Source organism: Mus pahari, chromosome 2 (assembly GCF_900095145.1).
Source record: "Mus pahari chromosome 2, PAHARI_EIJ_v1.1, whole genome shotgun sequence".
Taxonomy (NCBI): Eukaryota; Metazoa; Chordata; class Mammalia; order Rodentia; family Muridae; genus Mus; species Mus pahari.
In genome coordinates, this window is record NC_034591.1 from 60,309,679 (window position 1) to 60,322,072 (window position 12,394).

A 12,394-nucleotide genomic window follows, 5' to 3' on the forward strand; every position below is an offset into this window, starting at 1 on the left:
GGGTGGGGTGAAGAACTCTGGGAGGGGAGATCTGGAGAGGAGCAACATTTAAGATGTAAATAAATAAAATAATTAATTAAAAACTTAATAAAATATGGTGGAAAAAAGCTGGAAAAGAGTGACAATAAAGTATTCAAATGACAGTGTTTTTCTCAGTTTAGTTTATCTTATCTATTGTTGATAGCCTTTTCAGACTATATTATTAAATAACATAAAACATGCACAAATGTATATTTATGAGTGTTTTTTTTATAAAACCTAAACAAGTATTGCCTCTTGGAGCTGGTAGAAAATTAAATAAAAATTGATCTCTGTATCTAATACTAGAGTCACCAAATTAGGAAAAAAATATGTAGAAAATACTAAAAGTCAATCCAAAATGATATAAAATTTTCTATTTAATGTAATGGCTTCATATCTGAAGTAAATGTTGACTTAAAATTTTAATTTTTGTATTCTCTTGATCACATCATACTCTGATACAAAAATAATGTTATGTGATATTAAGTAAAAGTAAGTTTTAATTCACCAGGAAACAAATCAAAACAAAATAATACCCTTTTCATGGTGATACATGAAGGAATGGAGGAACTGGAGGAGAGCTTCCAAGGACCCAAGGCAAAAAGTGGTACACGGGGCTGGTGAGATGGCTCAGCGGGTAAGAGCACCGACTGCTCTTCCAAAGGTCCTGAGTTCAAATCCCAGTAACCATATGGTGGCTCACAACCATCCGTAACAAGATCTGATGCCCTCTTCTGGAGTGTCTGAAGTCAGCTACAGTGTACTTACATATAATAAATAATTAAATCTTTAAAAAAAAAAAAGTGGTGCATGTCAGCAAGGTATGAAAGTTCCAGGCAACCCCTCTAGAACCCAAGAACTTTTGTCCTCAAAGTAATATGCCTGCATTGTGTAGACTTATCTGCTGTGATGTACTCTCTACCAGGGATTATATCTTTGTTCTGGGTTAGGATTGCATAGATGACTCTGTAAATGAGTTAAAAAGTCTCTCCAGAAGGCACAGGAATACAGGGTGATCCTGGAGAACTGAAACAGGACAGTAGGTGAAACTAGAAAAATGCAAGAAACTTATGAACCCAGTATTTCCAAATAATGAGCTTTCCCATCTACTATCTCCATGAAACTGTATGGTTTGAAGATGAACGACAAAGTGAGCATCGTATACAAGGAACCATGCATCAGGGATAAGGCCAGCTTGTATGTTATTCTACTTTTGCTAATAACAATTTGAATGAGTTTCAGCAGCTGATTTTAAGTCTCTGTTCTTTGTGGAATGTCATGGGCACATGATATACTACATGTATTATGACCCAATGTGTATTGTAAGAACATTTTACACCATGAATAATCTGATAGGTTAAGAGTAATTTTATTAAAGGAAACCTTATTTCAGTCATGATTTCGTATGTAGAATCTGGGATACAGGAGAAGATCAGTGAAATTGTCTGATCAGGTTGCGTAAATAAATAACATCTAAATTTTTTTTTTTTAATCACTCAATGTTGTCCTACTTCTTAGCATCGAGTCAAAACATTTAGAGCATAGAAAACTGCTTTATTTCCATATAGATTTAGGCATAGAAGAAAGGTCACGAGAGAGAGAGTTACTCCTGCGAGATAAAAGCACTTAGTTTTCAGCAATGGTCTGATTAATCCAGTTCAGGTAATTGCAGACTTTGGTGTAGACACCAGGCTTCCCTTCCAAAGCACAGCTGACACCCCAGGAAACAATACCCTGGACTTGTCCATTGCAGACCACAGGGCCACCAGAGTCATACTAAGTAATAAAGGAGAGATAGATAGACTTGGTTATGCCCAGAGAAATAATGGGATTAAGGTGTTCATTGATGTTTCTGGGGCTGTATTTGCAGGCCAGTGATCTCCACAAAGCACTGATTATCTTTTTTTTTTTTTTTTTTTTTTTAAATCCACTTTTCAGGACTAGAGAAATGGCTCAGTGGTTAAAAGCATTGACTGCTCTTCCAAAGGTCCTGAGTTCAATTCCCAGCAACCACATGGTGGCTCACAACCATAAGTAATGGGATCTGCTGAACATTTTGGTGTGTCTGAAGACAGCGACAGTGTACGCGTATAAATAAAAATAAATAATTTTTTTAAAATCCAGTATCTGTATTACTTTGTTCTTTTTATGGCCACACCTCTTTTTCCTGCAGCCATTTTGGGGGTGATGTGCAAAACATAGACTGCAGAGTTCTAATATGACTCACAAGCTTTTTCTCTTTCATATGGACTCAACCCCCACAATTCAAGGGTGCTTGGGTTTACAGTTTACACAGCATCAACTCTTTGGGCCCTTTATACTTAACATTTACCATCACATCAAAAATAAAAAAAACAATACATTTTCTTAATGCCCTTCTTCCCCTCCCATAATGAGACACAGGTAGAGACGTACTGTTTTCTGTTTTATATGAGAAATATGATGGGTAAGAGAGTTGGCTAACTCATGGTAGACATAGTCATAAATAGAGATTGGCAACAAGATCTCACCTGGCAAGAGTCCTTTCCACCTTCCAGGAAGCCAAGACAGAACATGTTGTTAGTGATCTGAAGTGGGTAGGCCTTGTGACAAACAGAATCAGACAGGACTGGAGCATCCAGACACTGAAGAACAGAAGAAGGACTCTCGACTGTAGAGTATAAGGGTGAAAAATCAAATTATTCATACTGACTCTGAGTATTTCCTCGTCTACCTATTAATTTTTATAATCATAATCATATCCATCATTTGTTGAGAGAGAGAGAGAGAGAGAGAGAGAGAGAGAACATGCATACATAAAAATTATATAATTTTAAAAATTTATAATTTAGAAGGATTTTTTAATTTGGTTTTTGTGAGATAAGACTTCTTTATGTAACCAGCTCTGGCTGTCCTGGTCTTGCTTTGTAGAGCAGGCTGGCCTCGAACTTACAGAGATCCACCTGCCTCTGTCTCCCGCGTGCTAGAATTAAACATGTGGCCACCACACCTGGCTTAGAAGTTTTTAAGGTATGTTTTCCCATAGTTTCTGATAGTTTTACTCCTCCATTACTCTAACATTACTATCAGTGATCACCATTCTCAAGTCCAGAGGCTTCTATTGGCCTGTGTCCCATGACCTCACTTCTTGTTATCTCTTGTTTCTATAGTTTTTAGCTCATCACTAACCAGGATATAGTTAAACTCCTTGACATCTTTCTTAGTTCATTTTATTTTTTGTTTCCATGAGCTGACTGTAGTGGCTATTCCTGATTGTCAACTTGACTATATTTGAAATGAACTACAATCCAGAATTGGAAGGCTCACCAGTGAACCTAATCTGGAGGCTGGGAGATAGAAGTTTCTGATCTGGATCTTGGTATGGAGATCTTGAGACACAGTGGTGATTGAATCCAGAAGATTAAGACAGGGAGATTTCTGAGTCCAAGGTCATCTGGGATTAAAGGTGTGGTGNCACACACCTTTAATCTGGGCTACACCTTATGCTGGGGATCATATAAGGACATTGGAAGAAGGGAGTCTAGCTCTCGCTCTTTCGCCTTCTTGCCGTGTGGGACTCAGCAACTGCTAGATCCTTGGACTTCCATTCACAGCTACTACTGAACCATTGTTGGGATTTGGACTGCAGACTGTAAGTCATCAATAAATTCCTTTACTATATAGAGACTATCTGTAAGTTCTGTGACTCTGGAGAACCCTGACTAATACACTGACTGATTGGAAGTTTCTTAACTTCAGCTAGCGTTTCTCAAATGGTCAGTTCAAAGCTGTCCTCTGGGACCTGTACTTTGAATGAGAATCTGTACTAACTGTCATTAAGGTGTCATTCATTCCCCATACTCATATTTACTACTTGTGTATCACAGAGACACTTACAGCCACTTTGCAGAACGCCCCAGCCAGACACAAGGCACTCAGTACCCGCCGATGGACAGGACCGTGGCAGAGAAACAGTAGATACTTTAGAGTTGAGGGTGGCTGGTGACTTCAACTTAATCAGCATGATGTCATTATCAAAAGTCCATGAATTATAATCAGGATGTGGAATCATCTTGGCTCCTTCAATGAACTGCTCTGCACCTTCAATTTCATCAATGTTATGTTCTCCAAGACGCACCTGTAGTTGGCTGGGTTGAAGAGTTAAAAGTTTAAATGTCCTTGTTCAGCTTGTGGTTAGGCAGTCATGTTGTTTAGACCTTGTGGGTCTATCTATGAACAGGGATTATACTAATAGACACACTAAGGTTGACTGGAGAGAGACCCCAAAGCCTCAACCCCACACAACTACAAACAACTAAGGAATGAGCCCATGGACTGGTTAACTAATATCAAATGATCAACTCTGAAAAAATTACAGTAACATACTATACACATATACATACACAGAGACACATATAGAAAACATGCAAGTAACATTATACAGACTAAGCAAGCAGGTTGTATACACACCAAACACACACACACACACACACACACACACACACACACGCGCGCGTACACACACACACACACACTCATTCAATAACAATAAAAAAAGAGGCCATAAATTTGAAAGAAACTTAAACATGGGTGGAGGGTTTCAAGAGAGGAAAGGAAAGGGAGAAATTTTGTAATTATAATATAAATACACAAGAAACAATTTACGAAGCTTAAGTATTCAACATGAATATCATTTCTTTTCTCCAGCCCCTTCAATTGTGAGCATAAAGAATACATTCTATTTAAGCACTGGATCACTGAAGTGAGTACACATTACTATTCCAGGCACAGGTTACAGAATTCCTTCATAAGTGTCTTTGCTAGTCAAGACTCATGGTCCACTATCATCTTACAATTGGGAGTCACAGGAATAGAAACTAAATATATTCTATTAAACATTTTCAAGTGAAAATTTTGATAGGTAGTGACTGGCAATTTCCTCTTCTGTTGTTGGGATCCCCAAGGCAAGAGTCAGGAGGATAGAAATAAACATGGAGAACATATTATTTAATTATTTATTTGTACTGTTACACTAGAACTATGATATTCTTTGTTAACTGGCATGCTGTTTTGTTACAATTGAGCTATAATTATTAGGGTTTGGATTGATTCACATTCTAAAGCTCTTTTAAGGTTCTATCATCAACCATCCTATCTCTTTAGTATCACAATTAAGACAGCAGTGAACTTTAAAGTTATCAAACCATGGAAAGCTCTTTTATAGTAAATCTTTCATAATAAATTAATATCACATAATAAAACTGTGGAATGACAGATGAGTCCCACAGGGCCAGAATACTTTATCAAGCATTGTTCTTTTGCCAAATTGAATTTGGTAAGCCTAGAGCATAAAGTGATTTTAGCACACACAATGTGAATATTGGTTACTTACGGATGATAGCAGTGAGCAGCAGACAGTACCCATTGGTCAGTGATGAGAGATCCCCCACATATGTGAGATCCAGCATTCAGTGACACCTGGTAGGGAACAGAATGCTCCTGACAAGTATAGCCCCCAACAATTCTGTCATCATTATCCTCAGTGGGGAAAGCAGCTGTGAGAGAAAAGTTAGGAACATCCCATTACATGGCTCTACCATGTTATTTCATGCACCATGAAGTTCTAATTCAAACTAAGGACAAAAGAGATGCGAATGTTCTATACCACCCAATCAAGCCATGTCAATGTGAGGGTACATTTTATTGGCAACTGGTTTTGGAATCACCCGAAAGACACACCTCCGTGTCTTTGTGAGTTTTTCTCCATAGAGGTCTAACTGCAGAAGGAAGACTCACTCAAAACCTTGGTTGCACCATTCCTTGGGGTAGGGATCCAGAGTGAACAAACTGGGAAGAGGGGAGACTGATGAGCACCAGCTCTGTTTCTTTCTCTGTTTCCTGACTGCCAGTTTCGTAGGGTGTCTGCCCTTCCCACCACCACCATTATGAACCATCCCCAGGACAACTTCCCTAACAAGGTTCACTATATCCTCTTCAAAGTGAGATGAAATAATCTTTCTGTCTTTAAGTGGCTTTTCTCTGGTTTGGTCAAAATACTGAGGAGAGTAGCTAATATGACTAGCTTTAGATAATCTTTTTGATGATTCATTATTCTTCACCCTGAACACAGACCCTTCTTATATAATGATGAATAATCATGTACTCTTGAGATATGCATTCTTTGATTAAAATGTTCTGTTCATATATATTCACATATTTAATATTCACTCATATATTCATATATACACGTAACTCATATACATATCCACAGATTTATACAGATCAGAGTCTCTTTGGAAAATAAATGTCTTATTTCTGCCGTCTAAGATCTAATCACTTAAAAGCATAGAGAGCTTTGCAGTATGGGATGGAGAGGTGCTCAGTGAGCACACTTTGCTATGCAAGCATGAGGATCTGAGTTGAGCATCCTCTTTAGCAGCCTCATGAAAGTCAGGCATGGTAACATGTTCTGTAGTCACAATGCTGGTTGGGAGTAGAGCAACTGGAGATAGGAAGGATAACCAGAGCTTATTAGTCAGCCAGTTAAGCCAAAAATAGAAACATTTAAGTTCAGTGAGTGAGCTTGTGTTCAAAAGTATAAGGTAGAGAATGGCAGGGAAAAATATACAAATTTGACATCGCATCTTCATTCACAGGTAATCCCCCCCCCTCCCCCCCTCTCTCTCACACACACACACATCACAAAGGGAATCTTTGGAGTAGTTTTCCTGGTGCATTGTATGGTAGTTGATAGAATATTAGAATACAAAAAGCTACCTCCATAAGTTAATAGAAAGGGAAAAATTAAAGCCATAGGAGAATATTCTGTCCTATAAAAGAAATGACAGCTTTGATTTTTTATTCAATCAACTTATTTTGGGGGTCTAACATGAAATTTTCCTATCATTTGCCTAAATATGAGTTCTAAACTAACAGGTATATGGGTTTTAGGACAGTGTGAACTATATGGAAATATTCTTATCTCAATAAAACAGCACCCTCATGTACACAGACACAAATGACAGATAAAAATCTTTTTGAATCCTTTTCATTATTATCTGACTATCCTAACATCAAATGATTCATTCATCATTTCCATATTTCCTATCTATTGAGATTTCTCACAGCCCCACATGAATTTTATTGAAAAATATTTGTACTATTATTCCAATACTTTAAATAATTTTAGTAATATTAAAAATTAATTAGTAGTATTAAATACTTATTTCTTTTTACCACAGCTGCATGAATTGTGAATTTATATCAAAGAGATTTTACTTAAAAATCTTGGGCTGTATTTTTAAGACAATTTTTTTTTTTTTTTTTTTTTTTGGTTTTTTGAGACAGGGTTTCTCTGTGTAGTTCTGGCTGTCCTGGAACTCACTTTGTAGACCAGGCTGGTCTCGAACTCAGAAATNCACCTGCCTCTGCCTCCCAAGTGCTGGAATTAAAGGCGTGTGCCACCACCGCCCGGCCTGACAATTTTTATCAATCAGAAATAAGGTATTTCATTTATTGTGATTTCTTGGGTGAATAACTACAACTCCAGTGTTCAGCATACTTAGGCTTTGGTTATCAGTGCCCTTTCAAGGAGTACAGATTATATTAGTTTCAGTTTCTACGTATGAATTCTTACAAGTCAGTGTAAGCATTTGTGTGTATCTGTGTCTGTGTGTATGTATTTGTGTGATGTGTGTTTGTGATCTCTCTCTCTTTGTGTGTGTACAAACTATCATTTCCTACTGTTCCAAACTCCTGGATTTTACAAAAAAATTGTTTATGAGACCTCTGAATCAATTCTTCATACTATGAATTTCCTCCAACAAGTGAGATTTAATCATTAACAAACATGGGTTTAAAAAAAATGTGTAAAATATGTTCAAGTCTCTACTTTTTAAGCTTATTGCTTTCAGCCACCATAAGCAACAAACCTTGTTTATTTTCCCAGCAAAAATGCAAACGTACAAACACTTCCAAATTTATTAATTTGAAAGACTCACCAGCAGTTCCTAGGAGTGTAAAGAAAATGCAGATCTTCATGGTTGTTCGTTGGGTCTAAACCAGGCAATAAGAAAAGGGCATTTTCTCATGAGTAGTTATACTTCTACGCCTGTCCAGAACGCCCATGTTCTCAGGTGCCAAAAAGTGATTTCACTGGAAAGTAACTAGTCTAAATTTAGAGTTCTATTCTGTGATAGGTGGAGTATAATTCAAGACATAACATTTTCCCAGAAAGTTATGAGAATGGATGTTTCAAGCTCACCTGGTGGGAATCGTTCCTCCTAAAAGGAAAATATGTTTGTATGAGGTCACAGATTACAACTACAACTTTCCAGATTCTCAGCCAAATATCTTGATAGTTGCTCTGTTTTCCTCTAACATGTGAACAGTTTTCCCAAGGGGCTCTCATAAAGACCCAACTCTTGGTATATTGACTGTTTTGTCTTAGAGTAATAGACACATACATGACAATTGCTATTATTAATGGGACAAATTGTTCTCCTGCTGCAAGTCATAGTTTTATTATTTAAAATATAGTAGGGTAAGAAGAAAAGCAAGGTAATGATACTAAATTCTAAGTATCTAAACCTTGCCATATGTAAGGGATGCAGAAACCCCACCTATAGGAGTTTTACTATTCCTGAAAGCCGTGATCCACTGCTTTCAAGACAAGTGGAGAAGAAGGAAAATTAGTGAATGGAAAATTCTAGATGTGAATAATTCTTAAGTTTGAAATAATGGTGGCCATGCAAAGTTGCACATATCATTAGTACTTGAACATGAGGTAGAGGTGAGAAGATAAAGAATTTGAGTCATCACAAGTTCAAGGCCAACTTGAACTTTGTAGCATGACTTTCTTTCAAAACAACATGATTAGGTGGAGAGACCCTCTAGAATGTACCAGAGACCTGGGAGGTGAGAGACTCTCAGGACTCAAATGGAGCGACTTTAGATGAAGTGCCCAAAAGAGGGGAGAGGGAACTTGTAGAGTCCACCTCCAGTAGGCATCAGGTGGAGGGATGGGGTTGCCATCCCACAGTCAAAAACTTTGACCCAGAATTGTTTCTGTCTAAAAGAACTGCTGGGAAAAAAAAATAGAGAAAAGACTGAGGGAAAGGAGGTCCAATGACTGGCCCAACTTGGGATTCATCTCAAGGGGAGGCTCCAAGGCCTGAGACTATCACTGATGCTGCAGTGTGCTTACAGACAGGAGCCTAGCATGGCTGTCCTCCAAGAGGCCCAACAAGCAGCTGACTGAGACAGATACTTATAACCAATGAATGGGCTGAAGTTGAGGACCCCTGTGGTTGAATTAGGGAAAGGCTGAAAGAAACTGAGGAGTAAGAAAACCCCATAGGAATGCCAGCATCTTAACTGACCAAGACCCCTGAGATCTCTCAGACACCAAGTCATCAACCAGGCAGCATACACTAGCTGATATGAGCCCCACCCCTCACCCCCGACATATGTACAGCAGAGGACTGCCTAGTCTGGCCTCAGTGAGAGAAGACTAGCCTAACCCTCAAGAACCTTGAGGCCCCATGGAGTTGGGAGGCCTGGAGGGGATGGGAGTGGGGACATCCCCTTGGAGACAATGGGGAAGAGGAATGGGATGAGAAAGTGTGGGAGGGTGGACCGGGATGTGGGGATGACTAGATTGTAAAAAAAAAAAATTAAAATCCAACCAACCAACAAACAAAAATATGATTACAATAAATTTCAGTATTATTCTTATTTTATTGAAAGTTACTGCTGTTGTATTTTACTTAATAAACTATACATTAAACTTTTATTTTATACATAAAATTAAAATCTATGTGAGGTGTTTGGTGTTTTATTTTGTTTTGTTTTGTTTTGGTTTTGTCTTCTTTTATTTTTTGTCGTTTATTTTATATTTGCCTTGTCATGCATTTAGTGGAGGTCCTGAAACATATCCTTCATGGGTAAAGCTATGAGTGCATTATAAGTTCCCTGTATAATTTTATTTTAAACTATATGAGATGCCTATTGAGCTCATTAAATTAAAGACAGGCATATAGAACAAAGTATTAGGGTACTGTACTAACAGCACACAGTAAGCACTGGTAGAGTAGGTCTGTGCTTTTGCCAGACTGATAAAGAATTTTCTATCTCTACCATGGACGAAATTCAGTGCACAAACTCACTTTGTCCCAACTGATAACTCTACTGTTGTCTCTGTTGTTTTAATGTTACTGTTCTTTCTTTCTGAGGATTTCATACATATATAATGACACATGATCATATACATTCCTGATTTCTCCCCTTCAGCTCCATCTAAATCTTCCCAATTTGTCCCTCTGCCAACTTGATGTATTCTTGGGTTTCATATTTGTGTGTGTCCCACTTTTTGTAATCCCACTAAATCCAATAAGTGATCCCCATATATGCATGAGACCATCCACTGGAGCATGAGAAATCAACTAGTGACCACACAGTAAAAAAAAAATAAATAAAATAATTAATTAAATAACTTTTTTTTTTCTAACTATTAACAACAATCTTCTTCGTAGGGGATAGGGTCTGGAGAATATCTCCTCTATTTTTGCCTTGAATTTGGCTTGCTTGATCTTATGAAGGTATTGTGCAGATAGTGCAAGATGTTATAGGTTCATGAGTGTGATAGCCAGGTTATGTCCATAATACATTTCATAGCACTTTCCTCCATCATCCAGCTCTTGCATTCTTTCTGTTTCTTCCTCCTGAGCTGAGGTGGTGGTGGTGGTCATGGTAGTGGTAGTTGTTATTGTTGTTGTGGTGGTGGTGATGGTGGTGGTGGTGATGATGATAGTGGTGTTGGTATGAAAGATACCCCTTAGTCTCAGTACTCTGAAGAGTTATGAATCTCTTCACTGACTACTCCCCATTTTTTTTTAAAAAGGAGACTTTTCTGACAAATTCTGAGAATGTCTGATGCCTATGGGTATAAATAAATATTGCAAAAGCAATCTGACAACATACAATAGAAGGTTCTGTCCTAGGGTCTATTCCTAGCCGTCCATGAACATTTGACTAGAATTACCATATCAGGAGTGAAAATCTTCCCACTTTGGAGTAGGCCTAAATTCCAATGAGAATGCTGTTGTTACCTATAACAGTTGTGCCACTATTTCAGTAGTTGATACATTTTGCCTGGTAGATTGGTATTGTACTAGGTAAGATCATTGATATCCTCTACTTACTGCCTCTAGTCAAGAGAGAGAGAGAGAGAGAGAGAGATATCTGCTTGTGGACGTTGTACATCGTGGTGCGCACTAGGCTCCGCACCACGATGTACAACGTCCACAAGCAGGAGGGAGGGAGAGGGAGAGGGAGAGGGAGAGGGAGAGGGAGAGGGAGAGGGAGGAGAGGGAGGAGAGGGAGGAGAGGGAGGAGAGAGAGAGATCTCACAGACATGATACATTCCTGGGTCAACTGTCTCTTGGCCCACAAGAATATGAGAAACCACAGTTTCACATGCTTGTCATCATGAATTCCATAATTTTGTTCCTTCCTTGATGGAAGAAAAACTTTCTGAAACTGTAAGTTTAATCTTTCTCAATAAGGACATTTTTGTTAAGTGGTAGGTCATAATGATGATATTTTAAATACTTGATATTTGAGTGGTTTTATAACTGTGCTGTTCTCAGGCTCTTGGAACTTCTTTGTGGGACAAACGTAGGTAAGTTTAGAGATGATCAGTAGGGCACATTCTGGCCATCGGAAGTAGAACCCTGTGGAAGGTCTAGTGTCGGTCTAAAAACCTAGAATGTTGACAGAAAAGGAGATAGTAGAGATTGCACTGAGATCTTAGGAAAAGGCTAGGATTACAGGCAATGTGGAGCAGGATCAGATTCCGTTCAGGAAGCTTGTGAATGGGCTATGCATGAAGTTACAAGTTAAAAAATCCAAGTTACAATAAAGGCCTTACATGAATAGGGGATAGATTTTCTCCTGAGAAAAGCTGGTAGCATCTGCCTGAGGGAGAATATAGACTGTGTGGCAAGGCCACAGGGTGGGGTTGTCTAAGTCTCTTTGAGCTCAGATGATGTCAGCATGTGCTCCAGACATTTAAAACAAAACAAAACAACAACAACAAAAACAAACCACCTTGTGATTTAATATTTATTCTTCAGAGTTGTGTTACTCGGTACATTGTTGCCTTTAGTAATGGAGAGGTCTACTTTGAGCCATTGTATATGGGAAACATATTACATTTTGTGGGTTTGTAGGAACTTAGAGAGCTGTGCTTATCTTGAGTCTCAGAAGAATTTAGAAATAGAACTTTTTGAGTGTTTCTAATGTGGTTGTCCAGTTTTTAATGGCCTTGCTGTGTACTTTTCCCTCTTGGACAGTAACCTTTCCCCTATGGCTTACAGTTTGACATTTAATTTAT

At 38.3% G+C, this 12,394-nt stretch overlaps 1 protein-coding gene across 1 annotated transcript; it reads right to left on the reverse strand.

Moving 5' to 3' along the window:
• Window positions 1-1,647: 1,647 nt before the first annotated feature.
• On the reverse strand, window positions 1,648-8,040 carry LOC110316571 (trypsin V-A). The gene is made up of 5 exons (XM_021190962.1): window positions 8,001-8,040; window positions 5,393-5,555; window positions 3,898-4,148; window positions 2,532-2,671; window positions 1,648-1,797 (listed from the first exon to the last, which is right to left on the reverse strand). Exons 1-5 carry the CDS (start codon window positions 8,038-8,040, stop codon window positions 1,648-1,650), a joined length of 744 nt encoding a protein of 247 aa, XP_021046621.1.
• Window positions 8,041-12,394: the final 4,354 nt, after the last annotated feature.

Coding starts and splice junctions, on each gene's coding strand:
- LOC110316571 (XM_021190962.1), bottom strand. CDS start 8,040: ATGAAGATCTGCATTTTCTTTACACTCCTAGGAACTGCTG. Junction 5,556..8,000: donor TACACTCCTAGGAACTGCTG/GTGAGTCTTTCA, acceptor TTTCTCTCACAG/CTGCTTTCCCCACTGAGGAT. Junction 1,798..2,531: donor GTGGAAAGGACTCTTGCCAG/GTGAGATCTTGT, acceptor TTTATTACTTAG/TATGACTCTGGTGGCCCTGT.